The sequence below is a fragment of the Eleutherodactylus coqui genome, chromosome 3, assembly GCF_035609145.1.
Source record: "Eleutherodactylus coqui strain aEleCoq1 chromosome 3, aEleCoq1.hap1, whole genome shotgun sequence".
Lineage (NCBI taxonomy): Eukaryota > Metazoa > Chordata > Amphibia > Anura > Eleutherodactylidae > Eleutherodactylus > Eleutherodactylus coqui.
In genome coordinates this window covers 230817261-230844948 of record NC_089839.1, presented here as the reverse complement: position 1 = coordinate 230844948, position 27688 = coordinate 230817261, and the positions used below count along the sequence as shown (strand labels likewise).

The following is a 27688-nucleotide window of genomic DNA, read 5'->3' as shown; positions in this document are numbered from 1 at the left end:
CCCTGCCTCCCGGCCTCTTCTTAAAGACCCATTTACATGCAAAGATAATCTTTTAAATAATTGAAAATTTAGCGATCTTTTTGCATAAAATATTAATGGCCACTAATTGGCATTAACACTTTATCATCTTCATTTGCATGTAAATGAGCCTCCAGGAGCTGTTTGCAGAGCCCTGCATGTGATTAATCCCACGTCCAGCTGTGCACAGCTGCATTGTTTTCAGTGGGGCTGCCAGCAATTAACAATGTTATCTCCAGCCTCCCATGGAGAACACAGTATTTGGTATATTGAGAGAGACACTATTTCTCTGTGGCTGAATGATGGATTTTAAACTCACCTTAGAATCATCCTTCAGACAAAAACTGCATGATGGCCGCATTTGCATACAACAATTATCGCTCATTTTCGGTCGTTTGAACGAATTTTGAGTGATAATCGTTACATGTAAATGGGCCTTAAGGCATCAGTGACTTTCTCACTTAACATTACAACAAAGCAACAATAAACACACCAAAAAGAGGAAGTAAGAGAGACAATGCCTCGTCAGATGGAAATACCCTTTAGGGACCAACTGCTGCCTTCAACCTCCAGATATTAACCCTTTTCAATCCAGTGGTGGTCGTCGTACGTTAAGATTTTCTCGCATAGCTTCAATGTGGGATGACAGCTGAGCTGACATATTTTTCTACCAGTATGCAGGACAGCACTCCGATGTCAGAGGTTGTTCATATGTATCCTACAGTATACAGGACAGAGCTCCAATGTTAGAGGCTGTTCTGCATATCTATTTTACAGTATATAGGACACACCAGAGTGTGACAGGCAATCAGGTGAGGAGTGTAAGGATGAAAGTGGACCATTAAGTTTGCTCCCTGCAGAAGTTGTGCTAACTCTTCACTCTGAAAATCAATAGAATGTCATGTGAGAAACAGTGTCCAAACACACAAGACTGTGGATAGAATCATGTGTTTGTGAGTATAAACCTAGCATAGAAAGAGCATTTACACTAAGCAAGTGGTCATTCCTCTGATCTTTTGGGAAATAACATATGCTCTCTAGAATGCGAGGCAGGAAATGATGGCCTGGAAAAAGAATGACCTCAACAAGTCCAAGCTTCCTACAGAAAACACTACTTTCAAATAAGTGGATATGCTTACTAGTACTGTACATCTCAGTGTGTGCTGAACAATGGTGACAAAGTTATTCAGCAATATGCAGTTTAGAGTCATTAATACTTAAAGGGAATCTGTCACTATGTTCTTGCAGTCCTAACTCTGAGCACCATAAGGTAGTGCTTGGCACATTGGCTGCAGTGATGTGTCTGATGTGTAGATCTGTGCAGTAGTTTGGGAGAAACTTACATTTTATTAGTAGCACCCAGCCGCAGGAGTAGTCCTACACATGCATGAGTTGCAACATAGCCACACGCACACCGCCCTCCAGCCAATGATTGGCAGTTCTCTCACTATGTACAGTAATAAGCAGACAGTCAATGGCTGGAGGTTGGGGTGGGTGGAGCTGATCTGTAGCTCATGAACATCCAGGACTCCTGCAAGTAGTCCTCTATGCATGTGCTGCTACTGATAAACTGTAACAGATAAACACAGCAGACACATCACTATGTCGCCCTCAGATAGGGGTGCAAAAAGATGGTGACACAGTCTCTTTAACTGCATCCAGGTTACTAAAACTGCTCATTGTTAACCCATTAGTGATCACCCCATAGTTTTTTTTACGTCTAGGCTAAGTGGGCTTTAATCCCCAGGGCCATAAAAACACACTCGCTCTGGGGATTAAAGCCACGTGGGCTGTGGACATGATAGTCGACAACCTCTGGCAGCCAGAGCTGTCATGGGGGCCTGCGATGAGTGACCCCCGGTCATGCGATATCCAATGGATAACGACGATTGCATGAAAGTAAATAAAAAGTCAAAAAAGTTAGTTTCAGCTTCCCTCATGGATCGGATCCATGAGGGGAGCAGAGAGTATTCCCTCCCGGCCTCCGTGATGTTGCGCGACATTCTGGTCCTTCCAAGGTCTCACACCGCCTACTGCACATGCGTGCCAGACGTAATACATCACTCGCACGCACAGAAGGCCGGGAAATCTGACATTTGAAATCTGGCTCTTGGCTACTGAAGGTAGTCAGGAGGCTGGAGATTTTAGACATGCCAGGAAAGGTGATCAGGGCTGTCTTAGCCACAAGGCACTGGAGCTCTGGTGTCTAACGTAACGAGTTGCTGGGGGCGGCCCAGGAACACACACAGAATTTTTTAAATTATTATTTTTTTAATCTTTCTGGGTGGCCAGACACAGACCTCTATTGGACCAATGAGGAGGATCTTAAACTTCTGTCCTGTGCGGCAAGAAGGCACTTTGAGGTGGAGGGAGACAAGCAAGAGCATGTCTCTAGGCTTTTTCCTCTCTCCCCCTGTAGTCCAGAACCAACGCTTTACTGACTGGTGGAGCAGCAGTCAATCTGCCACTCCACCAATCAGATGTACAGCAGTCCTGTCACATGGCATCCTCTACAGTCTGCAGAGGACGCCTGTGGTGAAGAGGTAAAGCTGGAGCATACAGTAGTCACCCAATAGTCCCCTATACAATGCTCTGCTGCTCCCCTATCTCCCCTGCTGCTTCCCTATCCCCTCTGCTGCTACAGTAATGAGATACAGCTGAGCTTTTGTATTTCTGTGTAATGTACATAAGATTGTGTAATGTAAAAAACGGCCCATTGTTATGGGCATACGCATCGGTCAGCACATAGACACACATTCTTGTGCTTTCCGAGCTTTGGGCACAACGGACATTACATGTTCTATTGTAGTCTGTGATACAGATCAGAATAGGACATACTGCGTTTTTTTTTTCTACACATGAATCATTTCACCAATATGGGGTGTGGAAAAAAACAGCCGTGTGAGTAGCCTAACTGGCTGTAATGGATCCACGTGCTGTCTGTCGAATAAATGGACAGCACGTGAATGGTTAATATGCCGGTGTGAATAGACAATGCATGTAAAAGCAAAATATGTATATTAGGGCACATTCACATCTGTGTTTGACGCTTGTTTAGAGCCTCTGATACAGATTTAGTAGAAAATCCAAGACAAAACAGTGCAGCGTCCTCAGCTATTTCATTTGGTAAAATGCCATTCAGTAGCCATACGGATGTCATTATAGTCTATAAGTACTAGGCCTTCAAGGAAAGGCAGTAGAATCCTTCGAAACGCGATGCCTAGTACTCATATTTTATTTTTCCATACCCTGTATTTTAATGTGAATTGTTTTTCAATTAAAACTTGGAAGTTATCCACATACCTATGGTGACATCTCATCTGTGTACCTCGATATAGAGGGGACCTGCTAGACTCATAGGTCTCCTCCTCAGGGTAAGTAGCTCTATTGACATAAGATCTACAGACACTTATAGTAGCGCGGGAGCTATTTACTTTTTGTATATCATGTTGTATTCCATGACTGTGGCTTTGATGTTCTGGGTTTCTCCTACGACGCTCTCCCTGTACCTATGGGATCTGGTGGGGATATAAGTGCTTGTGACTACCTTTAAGGCATTCCTGGACTAACTGTGTAGGGACCTGCCATAAAGACGGATCCTACATACCAGGTGAGTCCCCCTCGATATCATAAAAAAAAAAAAATTTGAATTTATTGATCTATGCGTCAGTATAATCTCTCTTACAACTGGGGATTTCCATTCCGTCTTCAAGTACGCCACAAAGGCTGCTTATAGGTTCTTGGGAACCCAGAAGATCTTGCTACCTTTACTTCTGCGCTAGGCATTCTTACAATGTAAATCCAAGATTGGCCTTCCCACGAATCTACCAGTAAGGGCTCCCTGACATACCCAGAGAACAGGCCGTCGAAGAGCAGGAGATCGGTTTCAATAGAGACAATTTCGAGGCCCTCCTAGATCCCCACTGATGCAAGGATATTCCCTGGAGCAACTGGAGAACTTGCAAAACCCATTTTGTCACACATTGGGCACTCAAGGCAACTACTACCTAATCACTACCCTTGATGCCAGTGGCACACTACCCCACAGGAACCCTTCTATATGGTTATGTATCTGATTAACCCATTTTTTCCTAAAGCAGCTTCCCAGGGATATGCAGCAACCAAGTTCCTTCATCTCATGTGAGGACTTCACCATCTCTCAAGATAGGAAAGCGATGACTATCTCAGTGGGTTGACTACTGCCATGGGGATGGAGTGCAAATCCACTACTAACTCAGAAGTGTATTTCGGTTATGTGAGTTTAACTCATGAACTCATCACAGACCCCATTGGACATTAGGGGAGGTTACTCTATAGGGGTATAAAATTATGTGTAGTGGGTAAAGTATTGAAGGGGAGGTGGGATGGGAGTTTCTCTAGACTTAGATGTACTAATACATACTCACCTGAATATGGGTTTCACATGTCTTTAATTATATCTGTCAATATTATTCTATTATTATCCGCATCCTGTTGTAGAGGGAGAATTCTCCTCTAGAAAGCCCACCACCCACTACAGACCATACATCCTCTGGACGAGGACGCAGATTTAAATAGTCATCCCATTTCTTTTTGCTGCCGGCTTTCTCAGGTGATCCCACCTGTAGTGGCATTCACAGTAACTCTCTGCTCTTCTACTTCTTCTTAGCCTCTCCATTCTTCCCATATTATTTTGTCTTATTATTTCCCTTTCTCTCCCATCTTCCTCTCCCACCATATAACCCGGTACGAATGGCACCTCTGAAATTTAGCTCATTTAATGTGCGGGGTCTCAACACCCCCTAAAAGCAATCCCACGCTTTATACCACATGCACAAACAGAGAGTTCAGGTACTCATATTCCAGGAGACCCATTTTAAGAGGGGACATATTCCTAATTTACAAGACCGCCATTACACATATTGGGACCACAGCGCCAACCCTGAATCTCGCTCTGGAGGGATATTGCTTTACATAAATCCCTAGCCCATTGCTTAATTGAAAAGTGCTTGGATACACAGGGTCATTTTGCTTTTGTCAACTCGGCTCTTGGATCAACCAGGCTCACTATCACTAATTGGTACAGCCCTAATCAGAACCAGGTGGCAACTTGTTGTTTCTTTTTGGATAGACTGGAAGAGTTTGCTGAAGAGGTGCTTGTTGTCGGAGGGGAGTTTAATTTTACTTTGAATCCAAGTATCGATGCATCGGTGGGATGAGACACTGTTCCAAATAGACACCTACGATCACTTAAGCGCCTACTATACAAACTCCAATTGGTAGTCATTTGGCGAGTGCTACATCCCCAAGAAAAAGATTATACATTCTAACACTCACATAACTCTTATAGCCACATTGACTATTTTCTGCTTGTCCATTATGCACCATCATGGCACCCAGAGGCCTCTATTGGGCATATAGTGTGGTAGGATCGTGCTCCAGTATTTTTGTTCCTCTCTCTTCCGGACCAAATAGATCGCCAATGACCAAGGCGGTTAAATGATAACCTCTTAAAGGACACTGTGTGTGTAGCTGACCTCAAGGGACACATTGATCTCTTTATGACCACACATGCATCAGATAGCACAACCCTACCCACTCAATGAGAGGCGTTGAAATGTGTCCTGAGGGGCATCTTAATCAAACATGGTGGAAGACTTAAGAAGGAAAGGACACTCCAAATTTCTAATCTTCTACAAAAAATCCACGCACTAGAATCCTCACACAAACATTGCTCCAACTATTTTAGCAGACCTTATCAATGCCAGGGAACTACAGTCTAAGATAGCTCAAAGATATCTCAATTTCGGAGAAGAATGTAAGTGATTCTATTATGAATACTCTAACAAGGCGGGCAGATACCTATCACGTTTAATATACCCGCGCACTGTGCACACTTACATTCCTAAGATCAAAAACACAGCGGGCTAGACACTCCTAACGCCTCAGAAATCCTCGAAATATTCCAGAAGTACTACTCTCAATTATATGATAATAGAGGACAGTTCACTGACATGAACCCATCCACTTTATTAGAATGTATCTCTGGGTACATCATGGATATGGCTCTCCCAACACTTGCCAAAAATTCAAAGTAGGTATTAGAGAAGGACATCACAGAAGGGGAGATAAAGGGGGCAATTAAATCCACGTTCAGGACCTGATGGCTTTACACCAGCTTTTTATAAATTATTCCAGCAGCAACTTAACCCCCTCTTAGCTGAAGTCTTCTCTGCGGTCTCCCCAGAGTCCCCATTTATGCAACATTTAACTAAAGGCTCACATTCGCATCTTAGCCAAACCAGCAAGGACCCTACAATTTCTGCCAACTATAGACCCATATCTCTGATGAATGTGGATTTTAAAATTTTCTCCAAAACACCGGCTAATAGATTATCCCCTTACTTCCCTTTCATCATTGATACAGATCAGGTAGGATTCGTTAGAGGCAGGGAGGCTAGAGATAAGGCGCAGAAAGTGTCAGATCCCATGTGCTTGCTGTCTGTGGATGCAGAAAAAGCGTTTGACAGGGTCCATTGGGTATTCCTGTCAGAAACACTCAAACAAATTGGCCTGGACCAAAAGTTCCTGGCTATAGTCCTTGCCCTCTACAACTGCCCTACAGCAAGAATAAGGGTGAACCGCATGTTGTCCACCTCCATATCCATAGAAAACAGCATCAGACAGGGTTGCTCCTCTTGCCACTACTTTATGTTTTAGTATGGAACACCTGGCAGTGGCAATTGGAAACAATCCCTCCATACAAGGTATTCAAATAGGGGGAAATCTATATAAAACTGCTCTCTATGCAGATGACCTCTTATTGTACATTACTCGGCCTCGCATATCACTTCCTTCGCTAGTACAGGAGTTCGAGAGATATGGCCACCTATCAAATTTTAAAATAAATTATTCCAAAACGGAAGCCGTAAACATATCCCTCCCGATAGTAGAGAAGCAACATATGTCAGGGCATTTTCCCTTTAAGTGGCAACAGGAGGCTATAAAATACCTATGGGTGTTCGTGACCACAAATCAATCAAAATTGTATACTCTAAACTACCAGGCATTACTGGAATGCACTTTAAAGGACCTTTCTTCATACGCGACACGTGATCTATAGTGGTTTGGGAGGATAAATACCCTTAAAATGGATGTGTTGCCCTAGTATTTATATATCTTTCAAGCTGTCCCTAAAGTACCTCCTACATTTTTTTTCATTTCACTGCGGTCGTCTATGATTAAATTCGTATGGGGCCATCAGAGACCAAGGTCGGGAATTCAAACTTTATTCCACCCCAAAACAAATGGGGGGGGGGGGGGGCAGTGGTAGGCCTGCCAAACCTTAGACTCTATCATGCAGCCACAGTCTTAACACACCTAATAGATTGGCACCATTATTCTGTCCATAAACAATGGGTGAGTATAGTACAGGTGGACTGCTCGATTTAATTAAAACTTCTCCCCTAGATTTGACTGTGCAAACAGGCCCAGATGCTCATTCTAACTACTTATTGAAAGGGACACTTAGATTGTGGGACTTAAAAATAAGGAAGCAGATATTATCAGTGGTCGCCTTACACCGCTGTTCTCCAACCCAGCATTCCGACCCGGCAATACACGTGTGGTGGGGCTGTAGCATGCTGAGTTCTTTTTGGGATAAGGTTATCTCTACATACAACTTAATTAGTCGGGAAAAAATTGCCAATAGTCCCCAAATCGCCCACCAGTCAGCACTGCCTGGCTTAATCGGTTTGCAAAAGAAGAGCTTATTTCGACTCTGCCTGGCAGAACAGTAAGGCTGGGTTCACACGGGGCAAAAACCGCGAGATTTCCGCCGGGAGAACCGCCGCGGTTTAAGCTGCGGCAGCTTTGAAGCGGCCCGTCCGCGCTGCGACCGGCGCTCCCATAGAGGAGAGCGCAGCCGCAGCGAAGAATGGACATGCTGCTTCTTTTGAAACCGCGGCTGCGGCGGCCGCAGCCGCGGTTTCAACCGGATTTACCGCAGAGGTTTAGCCGTCCCGTGTGGACGAGATTTCTGAGAAATCTCATCCACATGGCTGGCTAATCCCGGGATTAGCGGCCGCGGGCGGTTTTGCCGCGGGCGGATCTGCTGCGGCAAAACCGCGACAAATCCGCCCTGTGTGACCCTAGCCTTATTCTGCATCACTGGTTCCCTCCATGTCTGAATGGCATCAAGAAATGTCTCACCTTTCTTGCCTATGTTGCCTATACTTATGTATATATATATACCCTATGCCTCCTGGGTCCATTCCCTCAGAGGCTCTCTTTTTCCTTAGATGTGAACAGGTACAACACAATATTTCTCAGTTCCCAGTATTTGTTATTAGATCACTACATAATAATTTAACAAGTTGGGAACAATAAGAGTTCCTAGTATACTCATATAATTCACAGCGGCAGGAGAATCAAAATTCATAAATGTGAGATGCCTTCACAGGTAAGATTCTAAAATATAACTTCTATTGATTTAATTAAAAAATGATAGAGAGGGCTGACAAGACAAACAAACATAAAGGTGTAGTAGCTGCTATAATCCTTGCACAATTCACGGACACTAAGATGCTAGGATGACAACATGTGTCATAGTGTCTGAGATTGGAGTGCAGTTGGGCCACTAATAGGCAACTTATTGTGTGTTGGTCAATGGCGTTAAGACCAAACAGTTATTGTGTGTCGGTCAGTAGTGTTAAGACCAAATATTTATCACAGAGTGGATTTAATTGCAGTTACTCCACGGGTAGAGGCCCAGAAATTGAAGAAGATCAGAAAAGAGGCAGGAACCATTTGAGTAATATGTTAACCATTGCTCCTGTTTCTCTAAATTTTATTCCGAATGTGTAGACATAAAAAAATGGTTCGTGGCTCAACGCGTTTCAGTCGTTTTAACAGCTCCTCAGGAACCTATTGTGAACCAAATCGGTATAGAGATGATTCTACTATAGTTTGGGCATTATCTGCATAGTGCTAAACCAATAAAGCAATGGTATGTGACATACCCGAGGCAATAATAAACACACCCGATAATAAAGGTGAGCTTAGTTAGCTGACCAAGAAAAAGGGGGGGGGGGTAAAATAATCCCAAACAGAATCCTTAATTGAGTATAATTAAGATAAACCCTTGTCAAGCAGACATAGTGCATAAAGAAAGCCTGCTTCCACTAGCTGTAACTACGGAAATAATAATTACTAATACTAAGCTTAATGGCTGCTGGTCTATCAAATTAGGATGTCTGCCCCCAATGGCTTAATAATGCCGCCTCAGTATGGTGTACAGCATAAGCAGAGTAAGAGAGGAAGGTCAGGTAGCATAACCTCCAGCCTTAGTGGTAGACTGGAGATATTATTAAGCCATTGTCTAGTCTTAATGCCATTGACCAACACACAATAAGTTGCCTATTAGTGGCCCAACTCCACTCCAATGTCAGACACTATGACACATGTTGTCATCCCAGCATCTTATGTTCCTAGTATACTCAGGTTCATTGCTGGTTTGAAATGTTAGATTTCTGATACTTATACATATTATTAGGTCTAGCATGACCTTTAATGGATATTTTGTATTGCATTTTTGCAAAAAAACTTACTTAATAAAAACTTCTTAAACATGACTTATTGAGCTATTCAATTCCTTTCTTGGAGCGCAGATTCACTTATCTATTATAGTAGATGGACGCTTTTCGGCTCTGGCATATGCTGGATTTGGCGGTTACAATATTTTCTTTTCTTGGCTCCTAGGATGGAGCCATACAACTGAAATCACCCAGAACCCCATTGCAGATGTGAATTTAGCTATTGTATTTAGAGCTTTATCATAAAAAAATATATAAAGTTATGAATTTGATCATAGTGTAGGTTAATTGCGTTAGGTTGTGTTTGTGAAGTGTATATGAAGGTTGTCTGAGTCTCCCATGACCGCAGGGTACCCTGTTCCCGCAACAAATAACCCACTGCAAGAGGTGTTTAGCAGTTGCTTATTTTCTTCCCAGTGAAAACCCATGCAGTCTTGGATGAGTGGGTGTATGTATGGCGGAGTTGGGAGGGATGGCTATTAGCCTTACAAGCATTTGGCCAATTGTTATCTAAAGTGTGGGCAGCAGCCTTAAAGGGGTTGTCCGATTACAAAGTGACATTTTAAAACTTGATCTAAATGACTTAAAACAATAAGACTAGCATAACTTACCTGTCTTTAGATCTGGTTATCCAGCCCTCCAGCCGCACAATTATCGCCATTCCAGACACCTGGGATCAACGCTCACATTCTGGGAGCCATGATGCCAGAAGATTGAGTGGTAACAATGCTGAATCAATAGGTCCGAGAACAGATAAGTACAGTTTCTTTTATTTGGACTCATTTGGACCTAATTTTAAAATGTCACCCTTTAACCTAATGTTACCATGTTGTTGCTGGTCCTCCCGGGATGGCAGTGTGCGGGGTCCCACGGTCGGGGCGTGTCCCCCCGTCTTGTTTTTCGGCTGCCGGGGGCGCGGGTGCCTGCCAGCGCGGTGCTGGCGGCATGCGGCGCCGGACACGCACGCACCTGTGAGTACAGCTGCCGTGCACAAGTTCCCTTTTATTTTGGTCTGTTGGGAGTTAACTGCTTCCGTCTCTCTGCCCCTGGGCGGAGGCTATTGTTTAAAGGACGAGCAGAGACTGGCAATCACTGCCAGTTATTGGTTTCCCTCAGTATGCTAGCTAGTCTGCCTCTGTTGGTCTCCTGCTTCTGTCATCTTGTCTGCTATACCTTGCTATTATCCACCAGGTTTTTCTATCTGCCTCAGTTCTTCTTAGTATTGTCCGTGTTGGTTATTTACATCTGCCTTTTCTGTCGGTATTCTATCCTTTCCATCCAGGTACGCCAGCATCCTTTTTTTGGTCCCTAGTTAGAGTAGGGACTGCCACCAAGTTGCCTGCCAGGGGTTAGCCAGGAGTGGAGGCAAGCAGGCAGGGACAGGGGTTGTGGGTGAGATCTAGGGCACCCGAGCTGGCGTATCACGGGTAGTATACCGTAACACCTAACTCATCAATAGTGGGTGTAAGCACTAAATTGCCTGGGGCAACATGAACTCTAAATGCGGCCCTAAAAGTGACAGGTCTGATTTAAAGAGCTCAAATTATGGAATCTATGTACAGTTTCTGAAGAATGTTTTTGTCCTCATCACAGACATTTCACACTGAAAAGAGTCTTAACCCTTTGCAATCCAATTTTGGGTTCAGGGTTTCCTATGGGGCTTTCTCTATCTGCCAATATAAAATGGCGCCATCTGCTGGCTAGAGCCAGTACTACAGTATGTGACATGCCAGAGAGGCCCCTGACAACAGAGCGGCTGGCAATATACAGTAAGAATACCCTGCTGGACGTCTTCCGACATTAGAACTGCACAGGCTTCAGTCAGAATGTAGGAAGACGTCAGACCGTGGATTGGAAAAGGTTAAATAGGGAAAAGTATATAATAAAGTAAACCTGACAGATCCAAGTTAGAAGTACAGATTAATGTTTACCTTGTTTAAAGTTGTCCAAATTTCGAAATTCCACCAGTGTGTTTCCATAGTAGTAGTTGGTTACATAAATTTTCTCATCCTTTGCCAGTGGATCTTTCATCCAGGCTCCTTCATTACGGCCGTAAGTGTTTTGAGTTGTGGGACCAGAAATGGTAGACAGAGTGTCTTTGCATCGTCCTAATGTTTTGCAAGAGAAAAATATGAGAAAGTTACAAAACTTTTCAACGTTGAGATTTAACATGTGCAATACGCATTAACCGTTATGATGAAGCCTTTAGATCTTCCTTCCTGCTGTTCTTCACAAGATCGTATTTACTGTATAACACTTCTTTCCTAGATTAGTATATATGGGTCAGAAGCTGAATTGGCTGCAATACCCTCCATTTTTTATTTTACTGAAGAAAGTCTTTAGGGAATAGAAAACTCAAGGGAAGATTTAAGCTAAACACAGAGAGGGCCAAACAATGAGATCATGACGAAATGACTGTAGCTACAGATGTAATATCAACTGTAGAGGAAAGTGGGTGTAATGGAGACAGCTGGCCAAACAATAAAAGATGATTACATGACAATGAAGTCAGTTGTAAATTTCAACCTACGCTGTTAAGATACTACTATATACTCATTTTTCTAAACTGGCGAACACTGTGTTGTGCATTGTGCGGTTAACGGGAAATGCAGTATAATGTTCTTAAAAGGAGACAAGTTTTATTAATCGCCTTTTATTGTAGGTGGCTTTTTTTTACATTTAACAAAAAAGTATTGTTCCAGACTCTGATGAAGGACTTTCATTTGATCTGGTCCTTCTACTGGTGTGAATAACCCTTCTCAGGGCTTGATATTGCTATTATTCCACTGTAGGAGCTCGTTACAGATCTGTACAACTTCGGAGTTGTAATTAGTAATGATATGTTGCGCGTAGACTTGGGGCTCTACCTCTATATGGCACCATTTCATACAGAGGTTCTATTAGACTCATTATGAATCAGTCATACCATGTTCTAGAGGGCACCTTCAAGGGGAACATATCTGTGTAATGGGTGCCTAATGGCGTACCGTATGGGTGGCAATGCAGTGCCTACAGCTAAGTACTACCGAGCCACAGGGAGACTGTGTGACACTACTGTCTCTGTGCACACAGCTTTGCTAATGGTAATTCTCAAAGAAATGTGATTTATAGGTTACGAGGCATCATTTCTATCACTACTGGTTTTACAATGTGGGCAGAAAGCACCATTAGGCTTCTATTCAGACGTTTGTATTGCTTGTTTTCATACATTACTTAATCTCAAAAGCTGCATTTACAGTAAAAATGGATATGCATTTTGCAACAAAACCGCACCCAAGCACCTATTTACCATGTCTTGTGGTTCCAGCATCAGGGCAGACTCTCTTCGAATGCTGTTTCCAACACTGGGGTTCCCTCTGGTTGCTGATTGCATGGTACTACATGCTGGAGCTTCCTCTAGTGGTCACACACTGTCCTACATAGTGGTGTTCCTTCTAACGGCTGACATGCAGTACCATCTCCAATTTGAAGACTTCTCTCTGATGTCACATAATGGGCAGCATGGTGGAACAGTAGTTAGCACTGTTGCCTTTCAGCACTGGGATCCTAGGTTCAAAATCTGACTAAGGACAACATCCATATAGAGTCTGTATGTTCTCCCTATGTTTGCATGAGTTTCTCCCTTACTCCAAAAACATACAGATAGGTGAATATATATTGAGCCCCAATGGGGACACATTCCAATATCAAGTGATGTAAAGTACTATGGGTTCGCTATGTAAATATAGGTGATGATGATTATTACAGGGTTATTACAAATGATGTTTAATGACACTCAGATATATAAATTTGATATCAATGGAAACAGAAACTTAAAAAGTTTTGTTACACGTCAAAAATGTTTTCCCACATCAGAGGTGATCAGTGTGAGCCCCAGTTGCCATTTGACACACATAGAGTCAGCAGTAAAGTTCCTGCTAAATACATTGTAGCGGATCATGATTGAATGATGTAATGGCTTCTGTGATCTGTACTCGCAGATCAGGCATGGTGAGTGGTAAGGGGGGCATGTAGACTCTAACACTCCCCCAGAGGAAAAAAATCGCAAGGTGTAAGGTCTGGGGAACGTGAAGGCCAAGGAAGAAGTTTACTGTCATCACCACCTGCACAGCCAATCCATCTGTTTAGCAGTCACCTATCACGCTCACTTCTGACTTCATTGTGAAAATGAGGGGTACCTCATCCTGTTAGAAGATGAAACCTGGGGTTCCCTGTTACACTGTGGCAGACGCCATATCTGTAGCATATGGGTACGAAATCCACGTTATGGTTTCCTCATGGAAATATATGGGGTTGTACACTTTTCTACAGGTTATTCACATTGCAGGGAGTTGCAAATATGCTCTACGTAAGCATGTGGGCTTACCCTCCCCTGAATTCCGGCATTACATTTATTAACTAACTGTGGCCAAAAAGTGAAAGCGGCTTCATCACAAAACACTAAAGATTCCATCAAACTGGAAAATTGGTTTCCATTAGATTTTGCATATTCTCACAGAAAGAACGTCGCCTTGCTTTGTCGTCCTGTTTCAGGGCTGGTAACAATTTTAATTGGTAGACATAACACAGCAAGCGTTTTCATGGAATCTCCCACATATTCGGTGCCGGGACATCCAATTCTCTGCGCGCTGTGATGGTGGATTTCTGAGGACTTCGTGTGAAGCTTGCACGGATGCGCTTCACTGTTTCCATGCTTACTGGTGGCCGGACGGATAATTTTCACTTACAGGTGCGACCTTTTTCATTTACATTGGAGGGCCACTTACGAATTGTGCGCCCGCTGGATGGATCTTCACCAAAATTTGTTCAAAAATGAGTTTGCCCACTAACAACAGACTGGTAGACATGTAAATCAAGGACATAAAACATTCTCCTGTTTTCATTAGCAACCATTTCTAATAACTCTTAGTGATGACTATGGTAGAGTAAAACTATTTGGGTCTCCATTAAGCAACACTGTGTATCGGTAGACTGTCCTTCTTGCCTATAGCAACCAATCACAGCACAGCTTACATTTAACCTTGGTAGCTTAAGAAATGAAAGCTGCGCTGTGATTGGTTGCTATAAGCAACAAGAACAGCTTTACTGTTAGACAGTGTTGCTAAATGAAAATTTCTGAGTTTGTTTCCATTGATATCAAGAGTGTCATTAAACGTGAGTTAGGCGTGTTTCAAATTGGAAAGATTTGTAATAATCCCACATAGATTATTGTCTATTTGTGTATCTGGGCTTCGACCTGATGCTGACTTGTGCCTGTTTGCTGTATTTGAATCTGAGTTTGTGACCTTGACCTAGGACTTCTTAAACTATCCTCTTTGATCTTGAATGAAGCAACGGTTACCGAATTTTTCGCTCTATAAGACGCACCCCCATTTTAGAGGCGGAAAATAGGGAAAAAATATTTTCAACTCCCCCAGGGACAGTGCAGGGGATAGTGCTGGGCGACGGAGCAGAAGGAGCCGCAGAGCTCTGAAATAACAGAGCCCCGTGACAGTGGCACTCATGTACGGTCCGAGGAAGGGAAGAATCCAATTGCCGGAGGTGGGAGAGAAGCAGCAGTTCCCAATGGCGCTCACCACCAATCAGGAGTACGAATAAATGATCACGTGCTTGTTTGCACAATTGCAACTTAGTTCACGCGATCGAGCCAGAAACCTTGAGTTTTGGTACATTCGCTCTATAGGACACACTGACTCCCCCCCCAAGTGGGGGAATGCATCCTAGAGTGAAAAATATATATTACCTTCGGTGGTCTCTAGTGAGTACGGGAGGCTTGTTCGACTTTATGCCTTGACTTTGCCAGCAGTAACCCTAACCTGATGAAAAGTTATCCACCACATCAGATTTGTGACAGCATACTGTTACCGTGCAGGGCAGCGCGGGGTCCCGCGGTCAGCGCGTGCCGCTCCGGCTTCGGCTCCGGCGTCCTGGAGCTCTGACGTCAGGGCTTCCCGGCGACGTGGGGCGGCCGGCGTGCAGCCGCATGGGCGTGTCCGCCCGTAGGGTGCCGGCCGCTCTCCTCCGTCTCTCTTGTACCGTGAGTGGGGGAGTTGGCTCCTCCCACTCTCCACCCCTGGGAGGATTCTTGTAGTCTTAAGGCTGGCAGTGACCTGAGCTCATTGGTTCTGTCAGCTCCTAGTCAGTCCTGTCTGCAGTTCTCCTCAGTCAGTACCCTAGTTTGCTCGTCAGCCTACTTTTCCAGCTTTGTCTTGTGCTCAGTATTTCCTGTTGGGTCACTCCATCTGCCTTTCCTTGTCGGTACTCTGTCCCCCTGTTTGTTAGGTCCATCTAGTGCTGTCGCCAGGTCCCTAGCCAGTGTAGGGACCGCCATCCAGTTGTCCACCTGGGGTTAGCCAGGTCGAGGCAAGTAGGCAGGGACAGTGGGGTGCGGTAAGTTCAGGGCACCCCACCGGGCGTTCGGGGGGTCAGAGTGCCGTAACACATACTATGGCCAGGAAATGGAATCTACTGGACACCAGATGCTTAAAAACTAGTTGAAGTATCTCATCAGGCAAGTTGAGTAAAAGAAACTAATCAAGAACAGCTTCTGCAGTATCTACAATTGCTGTCATTTCTGGATACTTTTCACCCTACAATGATGCCCCAAAACCATGCAGTACTTGCTCCCATTGTGCCTGTGAATTCCCAGCTCTCTATACTAAGCCCTCCTAAGTTCACTAAAGACCCCCTAAACTTCAGGGAATTTCTCAATCACTGTTTGGTGCATTTTGAGGTCCTGCCCAGTAATTTCACCTCACAGCAAGATAAGGTGGCATTCATCATCCTCCTGTGCAGGGAGGCTTTCACTTGGGCATCTCCTTTGTGGTCACAGAAAGATCCATTACTGTGCAATCTTATAGCATTTCCAATAAGCATTCTGAAAGGTCTTTGATGAACTTCGCAGAATGTCCTCTGTAGCTGTTACTATCATGCTTCGTCTGGTAGAAGTCTTCATGATCATCAGTCAATATGCCATCAAATTCCAGACTTTGGCATCAGAGTTCATTGGAATAACAAAGCCTCAGTGGTGACTTTCTGGCAAGGTAGGTCAGACAAAAATAAAGACACTTGTATTCAGCGAATTGCCCTCTTCATTCTGCTTCAGAGAACGCAACTTGGGGAAGCAAACAGTTCATTGTTTCAGTTTCAAGTTGATCCTAAAACTTGAGTCAAAAATCTGTTTTTCCAACTGGGTTGAAAAACAACAAACAACTTCTTAGATTCGCTAATTATTATTGGCGGTTCATCAAAGAATTCTTCTCTGTGGTAGCGCCTATCACTGCATTTACTCAGAAATCCACTGATTTGTGTTGAACAGCAGAGGTCATTCAAGCTTTTAACCAGTTGAAGAAAGACTACTGCATTACCTTTCTTTCTTGAGATGGGCATATCCCAATTTGCATTAGAGGTGATCCTATGTATATACATCTCCTGTATATAGTGATTTCAACCATGCTGGTGTAAGGACGGTTTCACATCTGCATCGGAACCTTCGATTGGAGGTTCCATCACAGGTCCGGCTCAAAACACTAGAAGAAAAAGCGTTGCATGCAGTGCTTTTTCTGTCCAAATGCTGGGTAGCTGGGCAGAAGTTAATGGGGTCCGTCCAGTGGAGACGCTCGGCCACGGGGATTACCCTTTCCTGCTCCCTGAACGGAGCAGGAAAGCAGGATCCCCAATGTGGGTGTGAAACGATCGCAACTTGGGTATCTACTGTATAGAATAATATATGTACAGCTGGTATAAGTTATACAGGATGTATAACATACAGCAGCTGTACATATATAATTATATATAGAAGATATCCAGTTTATACCAGCATGCTTCATATTACTATATATAAAGGAAGATGTACATCCCCCTGTACATAGTGATATAGATCATGCTGGTGTAACCTAGATATCTCCTGTATATAATTTTGTATGTACAGCTGGTATAACTTATACCATATGATTTTATGCAGTACATACCTGGTTACACTGCATGGTCGCCTCTCCCCTCTTCCGCTATCAGACACTGTCAGGTCAGTGTACCGCTGGCCAGACCAATCCCAACTGCACCCTCTCAGTGGAAAGGAGAATCATGTGCCAGGGGAGTCTGCAGCATGTAATTGGCTTACGGCTGCTCCGGCTAGCGGCCCTCCCCACCCACAGCCGGCCCGCGGGTTACGGCAGTGATATAGTTTATGGCCTGGGCCTGTGGGCCCCTGTTTGCTAAGGGGCCGGGTCAAAATTGTGACCCCTAACTGTACGCTGGTGCTTGTGGGCATCAAATCTATACTTATCATATATTATCAAAAGGAGTATGAGAAATTGTTGATACTACAAAAATGATACTACATGAATTCCTGCATTTCCTTTGTCCTATGTAGCATCTACTTTGAACACTATATTGTACTTGTGTGCACACAGGAATTCACTATCTCATGCATTATTATTTTTTATCTACCTGCAACATTATGTTGTGTGAGTGTGCCTTCAGGGTCATCCCATCAGCGGGTTCGTGGGCGAAAAGAATAAATTAGGATTACATTGTATTATTATTGAATTGTATTAATGTATTTTTTGATAGAATCTTCACTAAGAATCTGTGAATCTACAGTTATTCCACAGCAAATCTGCAGAAAAGTCTGCTTGTATTACATTGCACTGCCTTGTAAAAGGGGCAAAATTCACAACATAATTGGGAATAGTATGGGTTTGAAAATTAGCAGCATGCCCTGAATCCACTGAGTTTTCCACTAGATTTGATTAGTGCGTTTACCACCATTTACATATATTATACACTAATTTGTCACAGAATCTGCAACAAGTCCTCCATGGCTGTTTTTGGCCTAAACTTTCCGGTTTACTAATACAAAAATACAGTAAAGAAAATTCTGAGGTCTCATTTTAAAAAAAAATAAACCTCAACATTAATTCTTGCTTGGGAGTTCAAACCGATGTGGGGGGGTCAGGCAGAGAAAACAGACCGAAGAGCATTGACCTTCAGGTAAGGTCACTTCCACAAGGCACTTTTCTCTTAGTTTGTCTTCAATATTTGTAGCCAAATCCAGGAGTGGAACATAAACAGAGAAACATAGAGTGGAAAGATTAGTGTTTCTTCTGTGTTTTGGATACACTCTTGGCCTAAGGTTACAGATACTGATGCGAAATAATGACCAAAATACTGCGTGTGAAAGTGGCTAAAGAATAAGGAATGTTGTAGAGAAGGAATGGGAGAGCGCCGACCACAAACCACATGTGAGCTGCAACAGTGTCATTAAGACATTATTATACTTTCCAATATTTTTTAATCAGTAAACCTTATTTATACAGTCACCCACATGAGACCAAAGGAAATCTAGCTTTGTAGTTCAGACCTATAATTTTTTATAGTTTGAGAACACCCACCATGAAAAACACACATTCAATTTCCTATCAAAGTTTTTAGCTTTACATGGATATTCTATACCATAAATGCCTTTTAGGTAAAAGTCCCAACGACGGGATCCATAGCCCCTTTTTCTGATTAGTCACATTAGTCATATACTTGGAGAAAGTGATGAGTGTGCACAGTCCTCTCCAATGAACTCTATGGAATTTATTGAAAAAGTCAAGTAATTAGCGTTGAAACCTCTCCAATAAAGTGCATGGAGAATACGTTGTCTGGAATCTGGAAAACGGAGTCATCAGACCACTGTTCTTGATATAGATTAGAGATGAGTGAGCGTGCTCGTTTAAGGCTGCTGCTTGAGCGAGTAGCAGTCTTTTCGAGTAACTGTGTACTTGCCGAAGCAGCATGCAGGAGAAGGGCGGCGGAGGGGAACAGGAGGGAGCAGGAGGGAGCGGGGGGAGAGTGAGAGAGATCTCTCTCTCCCCCCGCTGCCCACCGCCGCCCCCCCACATGCTGCTCTGGTGAGTACACAGTTACTCGAAAAGACTGCTACTCGCTCAAGCAGCAGCCTTAAACGAGCAGGCCTGCTCATCTCTACTATAGATCCCAATCATGTATTTATCAAGTATTTATGGCATATGTGCAGCATGGAAATACGTATTTCAATCCTAGCCAATCAAAACAGATTTTCAGAAGTTATTAACGACACTCCCGAATTTATATTTTGTATTTACAGTATATCCACCAGTGATAGTATAAATGCAGAAACCCTTTACAGACGGTCCCCATGATAATTCTTATCCCATGGCTGCATATATGGTACCGCTTTACTTTAGGAGCAGCTGATGAACTTGTTACCAAGACCCTAGTGGTTTCTTGAGGTCAGTGGGGCCACAAAACATCCAAGAGGGCTGCAATGTTAAACATAAGATCGGAATTTTAAACACCTACTGAAATATTTTAGTGTTGCTTTCCAGTGTTCTAACATGTAAGCTAATAATGCAAACAAAACTTAGTTGCACAGCTACTTAGGCTGAAAGGCCCTCATCCATCAAGGTCACACATTATCAGAATGATCTGTTAGTACTGCTGGGCTACATAACCAATGCTGAGAATGTTTATAAATCAAAGCTTTCCAAACACATTAATCATTATTCTAGGCTAAATGTGAAATAACATGCTTATATTACAAAACAGGAAACCAGTTACACAATTCACAATAACACCTAACATTTCAAATGTGTAACCCCTTAAGGACCAGGCTGTTTTGTACCTTAAGGACCAGACACCTTTTAGGGATTTTACCCATGTGGTGGTTTTACTGCCCTATTTTTTCCTTCAGCTACTAAAATTAGTTTTGCTGTTTTTTTACGTGACATATAGGGCTGTTTTAAAAAAATCTTTTTTACTGACTTTTTTTTTAGTTTTTTAATTTTATTAGTGGTAAAAAGCTACAAATTTTTTTTTAAATTAGTATATTTCCACTAAAATAAGGTACAGGAATCGTTTTCTAATTTTGTTTTTGGATGTCTGGATAATTATATATATATATATATATATATATATATATATATATATATATATATATATATATATATATATATAGGTTTGGATTACAGGACATATATGGCGACAGTTATGGTTGGTGTGGGCGGGGGGGCATTTTCCTTCTTATGTTTATATGTTTTTTTATTTTGTAACAATTTTTTGTACTTCATTATGTCATATAAGACCTCTAGGAGACATAAACATTGCCTTTTTTTATTTCACACTTTTCCACTGTAGCTGAGTCATTAATAGGAGCAGCACCCATAGGAGCCACATTTACAGGGAAAACATTCCCCTGTAGTGAGATCCGTCACTGGCAGAGCTGATCAGGGTCTGTTAGGACCCTGCAGCTCTGCTCTAACAGAGGGCACCCGGCAGTCACGTGATCGCTGGTTTGCACAGTGGAAGTATTTTCACTTTTTAGTACATAGCGCTCATTGGGTGCTATGTATCCAGGAAAGGAGAAGGCAGTGGTTAAAAACTGCTTTTCCCTTCTCCTCCGGGTCCTCTGCTGTGTCTGACAGCTGAGGACCCGATCTGCACCTGGGGGTAATAAATTACCTGAAAGTGCTGCGTAATAAGTTGGCGCTATACAAAAAAGATTTATTTATTTATTCGTTCCATGTACACGCGAATGCTGACAGGGCACAGGGAGAGAAATTGCTCACTTGTTGGCTTCTCTTGACTTTAGCAAAACTAAACTGTACAGACAGGAGCAGCTCAATGTGATTCCTGTTTACTGTGAATGGAAGTGGGCAGGCCGGAATGATCGTGGCCCGCTCCACCCCCATTTACTATTGTTCCTGTGTAAGCACAGGAGCGATAGTCGGGTGGCAGGCAGTGGGATGGCTGTCAGGTGCTTATGTGCCCGACAGACATCCCGTGTAAAAAGACCTATATACGGTATAATCTGTTCTGCTGTACACAGCAATGAAAATAAAAAAGGTACTTGTTCTCCTCACCTATAGATAGTAAATTTGTAACAACTACAGAATTTCCCTTTTTTTTCCAATTACCTCTTGAGGAATGCATTTAAAAAATGTAACTATGTGATTTAAAACAGAATAGATTTCTTGACCTACAGCAATCAGAGGGTGTCGCCAAGGGAAGATTCTAACGTTTCCAAAGTTAGGCTAGGGTCTTTGGAGGAAAAAAGTTTCACATTATTTTCTATGATGTCAAACTTCTTGCAATTACAGTGTCTTCATGTTTTTCTTGTTTTGTTGCATTACAATATGGACTTTAATTTAGACTTTTTTTAATGAACCTGTTACAATGGAATAAAAAAAATACCTTGTTTAAAAAATAAAACTGGAAAGGTTGTAAGGGCATACAGTATGTATTCACCCCCTTTACTATGAAACCCCTGAATAAGGTCTGGGCCAACCAATTAATTTCAGAAGTCACATACAGGTAATTAGTTGAATATTATTCCCGTCTGCACGATCAAAGTGAGCGTCACATGATCTGTCATAGGATGTTAACATAAATATACCTGTTCTCAGAGTTGCAAAACACCACTAAACAAGCAACATAAATACCAATGCGCTCTCCAATAAGAACAGAGAAAAAGTTGTGAAGTACAGATCAGAGTTGGGTTCTATGAAAATATCCCCAACTTTGAACATTCCATGGGGCGCCAATAAATCCATTGTAAGACAATGGAAAGCAGCGCCACGCATAGCAGGCACTAAGCGGTGAGAGCGGCACTCAGATAACACATTCATTTTACAGTCAGATAATATGTCCGTATTAATTTCGAAGTTGGATAACAGATTTGTATTATTGTTATGGGTAGAGAGCCTGTATAAATTATGGGCTCTGATCTATTGTCTCTACAAATTATGAGATCTGGGGTGGCCAGTCCAAAATCTACATCAGGTTCCCTGTTCTTTTGTTGCAGAGGGCTTCAGGGCCTGGGTGTGAGTGATACTTTTGCACCCACTATAGCTATATCCTTGGCCAAGGATGTCTCGGCAGCCAGCTCTGCAATCTTCACAAGAAATCACGAGGATGGTCTGGGCCAAATGGAGAAGAAAAATAAAGTGAGTTTCCAGATTAAATATTTATTCTGCCTGTATCGGTTTCCTTTTAAACTGTGTTTACATCTCTTTCATTAGAGAGTAAGGTCTCTTTTAATTGTTTCTGGAGCTTGGGAAGGGAGCACAATTTGCCTAATCTGCCTAGGGCAACGCATCCCCTTTTTCCTATGGGAAAAATGTAGCACAACTCCAAACCTGCCAAGAGAAAACTGTCTACGAAAACTCACAGACTTGGCAGGGAGGACACTAATCAGAGATTCAACAAAGACATCAACGAAAAATCAGAAAGAACTCCAAAGATCCACAGCAGAGATGGAAGTATCTGTCCACTGTAAGCCTTGCACTCCACAGACTGGCGTTTTATGGAAGATTGACCAGAAAAAAAGCCATTGCCTAAAGAAAAACATAAGAAAATACATCTGGAGTTCACCAAAGGGCATGAGGCGGACTCCTCAAACACATGGAAGGAGGTTCTTTGGTCAGATGACACTGAAACTGACTTTGTCTTTCATGGGAAATGCTATATATGGCACAAACCCAACATTTCTCATCACCCTAAGAAGACTATTCCCATAGTGAGCCACGATGGTGACAGCCTCATGCTGTGGTGATGCTTTTCATCACCAGAGACTGGAAAAATGTTCCGGATTGAAGGAAGGATGGCATTAAATAAAGGGCAATTCTCAAGGAAAATCTGTTTCAATCTGTCAGAGAATTGAGACTGGGATGTAGGTTCACCTCCTAGCAGGACAATGACCCTAAACATATTGCTAAAGCCACACTGGAGTGGTTTCAGGGAAAACATTTACATTTCTTGAAGGTCCTTGTCAAATCCAAGACCTCAATCCAATTGTGTCAGGACTTAGACTGCTTGGACATCAACTCAAATAAGGAGATGGAGCAGTTTTGCGTGAAAAAAAAAGGCAAACCCCCCAGTGCCTAGATGTGTTTAGCAAATAGATACACACCCCAAGAAACTTGCATCTGTAACTGCAACAGAAGATGGCTCCACAAAGCATTGACTTTCAGGGGGTGAATGCTTCTGCACATTAAAGTTCTCCGTTTCTTACTCATAATTATTGTTTTTGTCGCTGCTAAAAATATTTAGCACCTTCAGAGCGGTAGGCATGCTGTGTAAATCAAATAGTACAAACCCCCCAAACTCCATTTTAATCCCAGGTTGTAATGCAACAAAACAAGAAAAACCCCAAAGAGGATGAATTCTTTTCCAAGACACTTTATTGTGAAAATCTCCCCCCCCCCCCCCCCCCCCCCCCCTCCACACCTTCCTTCCATGGAAAAAGGCTTAGGGCTTCTAAATGTTGCTAGCTGTCTGTCAGATACATCTAGTATTACACTGTATACATTGAGGTCCAATAAGGTTGCACTAGTTTCTACAGAGTAGAGCGTCTTTTGGCAGGGGCTCTCCACTCTGGCTCCTAGAGGAGGATCACAAGCAGTAATTCTTTCAACACTGGATTAATTCTCTAAAGTTACAAATCAAAATTAAATGGGGCAGTAAATTGCATATTTCAATGGATTTCATAACGAAAAATACTAACATTAGGGAAAACCACAGCAGTTTCTGAAAGTTGCATGTATAGAAGTTATCGTGAAGATGCTTAAATATTGTAAATATAAGTTGAACACAAACAAAATTAGAAGTATTCTCTCTCAATCATTTCTGTGTATTCTACAACATAAAATGGCAATTTATCTCAGCAAAAGATGCTTAACATGTATTTATGAAAAAATTCCAACACTATAAGAGGTAAATCCAGGCTGTAGGATGAAGACATTTTGAATAATGCTCAAATTGAATGAACTTTATTAATCGGAAACATTTTAGAGAAAACTGAAACAGAACATAATTTAAATTAAAGCGACCCTCCGGACCTGGACAAACAAAGATGGTTGAACGGCTTCTCTGGCTACCTGATGCACACTGTGTGTTAGCAGTCTTAAGGTGTATTTAGACAGAATGATTATCGTTCAAATGAATGAAAGTGAACAACAATCGTTTGGTATAAACGCGAGTCAACGACGAACGAGAATTGTTCACTTCTTGTTCGTCATTTAGTTTCAGCCGGCATAAATATCATCGTTGCCTCGTTCACTTGTTGTGAAACACTGAATGAGATCTGAATGATTCTCACTGGTTAATCAAAGCGGTTGTAGTGTCTTAGACTACCGATGCATGCTAATACACAGTGTGCACCAGGTAGTCAGAGAAGTGGTGCTGCCATCTTTGTTTGTCCAGGACTGGAGGATTGCTTTAGAAGATTCAGACTTACCAATGACTTTCTGAAGATCGTCTTCTGCTTCTTTGTTACTATCAGTGCTGAGTTTTAACATTTTGGTAGTCTTCCAAGATTTAGAACTTGTTGATGGAGCGTCTGAACTCGCTGGAGTTGCTGTGCTTGTGTGAAAAGAATCGGATGTAGTTGGCTGAGTAGTTTGTATGAATGCTGATGATTCTTTACTTTGTTTTGTGAGTACAACTGTTTCAGCCTCTGTGGTTGTACTCTGTACGGTTTCAGTCTGTTGTGCAGTAGTTTGTTGTAGAGGACGGGTTTGCTCCATTAGTTTTGATGCAGTGACAGTGTCTACTAAGTTCTCATCAGATGTAGAAATATTCAGATTAAGCAAGTCGGATAGGTTTGTACTTTGTTTGATGTAATCTGAGGTCAATGATTCTTTTGTTGGAACAAGATTTTCAGTGGTACTGGCATACTGGAATTCATGCTTTATGAGCTGATCTTCAATCAACATGTCAATGGAATTATCCCCACTGTATGAATCATCTTCTGCCAAGAGAGACATAAAAAAATTCAGCATCATAATCTTATCTTCATTTTGTTTTAGAAATGCTCAACCCAAACTCAAATTGACTAGAAAAGCAGTGTCTTCTAAGAATGAAGGAATGCTTACTAAAACAATTCTATAAAAAAGTTTCATCATGGTATACAAGCATTTTTGTTATACCCCAGTTGTATGAAGACACTAAAGGAGTTTTCCCAGAAAACACTTTTGCTATTATTGCTATCATATTCCTACCACTAATGTAGTTCCACTCTATGGAAAAGGATTTGAGTTATTGGGACATCCATAGTGACTTACATAGTGTTTCCTCAAAGCCTTTATAGCTAGTGGGTAGAGGGGTTAAGGACATAGACAAAGTTTCCTCTAAACCGGGTGATCCAAAACATCAATAAATAAATATTGTTGTATAGCACCAAATAGCTAGAATTAGCTTGGGTAGTGTAAGAATGGCCGACTTGAGCCATGGAGTCACTAGGTCATTGATGACTTGGGGCTAAACCAGGAAGCAGAGTCTAATGGATTGTGCTTCCTTCACCCTTAACCCACACGAGGAGGCATAGACTTTCCCACAGGTAATCCCCTGAGTAGTCTCCACTAGCATGGCTGACACTAAGTCAGGATGAGATTTCAAATTTCAGTACAGAGCAGTAGGCATAATATATAGTCAGATGGTGCAAAGGTCGATGCAAGTAGAATGTGGTCATTAGCAGATAGAGTGACAAAGGGCAGGAGGAGACTGGAGGCTAGGAAACAAAGACGGAGCACCCAGAGATGTGAGCTGGCATTTTTGTACAGGTAGTTAATGGGTTCATGATAACATTTCTGTCATCTAGGGCAGAGAAGGGGTTAATGTCTCTCAACTCTGGTGGTCTAGGCTATAGAGGTGGTTATTGCAATGATCCTTGGTGGTCTAAAGCAGAAAAGAAGGTTATCAGCATCCTTGGTGGTCTAGGGCAGGGAAGGGGTTAATAACACAATCCCCTGTGGTTGGTTTCGGGCAGTGAATGTTTTAATATCTATATGCCTTGTAGCTTATGGCAGAGAAGAGGTTAACATTTGCATCTCTTGTGCTCTAGAGTAGTGAAATGGTTAATGTCGGCACCTCTGGTGGTTTAGGACATAGGTGTTAATGTCAGTATCTTTGATATTCTAGTGTAGAGAAAGGATGAAGGCCAGAGAATGGAGTTAATGCCAGTATCCTTGGTGGTCTAGAGCAGTGGAAGAGTCAATGTTGTATACTTTGTGTCCGGTGGGTTACTCACCCCTATAAGTTCCATTGCTGTCCAGGCAGTAGTAGGAGGCTGAACAAATTGTTCAGCTTCCTGTTTACTCCATGCACTGATCACGCAGGTGAGTGCATGGAGGGGATACAGAGGACTGGCAGAGCACTTCATGTGCCCTTTGTGGGATCTCTAGAATGAGAGCTCGGGGAATCTGTGCAGGAACGCACTTTTTTAAGCTGATAGGAGACAAAAGCCCTTGCTGTCACATGGACAGTCTGTGTGTATGTCCATAGAAGATAGTAAACTCTACCAGTGGTTGGACATTTTGGGCCACAGATATATTTGATATATTAATTTAATATTAATATTAGACATATTGTAGAAAAGATGGGAGAGGATTCCTCTTATTAACCGGGGCAATAAAGGAGGGTTCCTAATCCCTAATTGGGGCACAGAAAAGGTCCAATTAATAAATGAGGTCACAGCAGGGGTCCTATAATAACTAACTTATCACATATGTAAGGTGACAGTGGATGTACTGTTACTTGGTGGGGCCACAGCAGACACACCATTGCTTAGTGGGGCCGCAGCCAGGGAACTATTACTTAGTGGGGCCACAGTTCGGGGTCTTATAACTACAAAGAGGTCTTATTACTTAGTGGGACCACAGTGGCATATTATTACTATTTGGGGGGGGGGGGGCACTAAGAAGTTCACTAGGGGTGTGGCAGCAGGTTGGGAAGAGTGTGCAGAAGTGATTTATGATTAAAAGAAATCTAATGCAGACAACTTTAAATAGAGTTGACAACTGTGATCCCTAGAGGTAGCTGCACTGTAATCACTATCACTGAAGAAGAATTATATTTTTTGGTTGTGGTGCTGTATTTATGTTATAAGCTTGGTTCTGGTGCTTTATTAATGTTATGAGCTTGGGTTTACACTGTATTTCTGTCATGAGTTTACTTCTAGGGATGCATTTTGTTATGAGCTTGATTCTGGTATTGTATTGATGTAAAGAGCTTAGTTATGGTGTTGTATTTGTGTTATGAGCTTGGTTCTGGTGCTTTATTTATGAACTGAGTTTGGT

General features: G+C 42.5%; 1 protein-coding gene across 1 annotated transcript in view; it reads right to left on the bottom strand.

Moving 5' to 3' along the window:
- OLFML2B (olfactomedin like 2B) overlaps positions 1-27688 on the bottom strand; it is a 138851-nt gene that overhangs the window by 8297 nt on the left and 102866 nt on the right. Inside the window, exons 6-7 of the mRNA XM_066597069.1 lie at positions 24850-25362; positions 11522-11698 (exon numbers count right to left, since the gene is read on the bottom strand). Of these exons, the coding sequence (XP_066453166.1) occupies positions 11522-11698; positions 24850-25362 (690 nt within the window). The remainder of the gene's footprint in view (positions 1-11521; positions 11699-24849; positions 25363-27688) is intronic.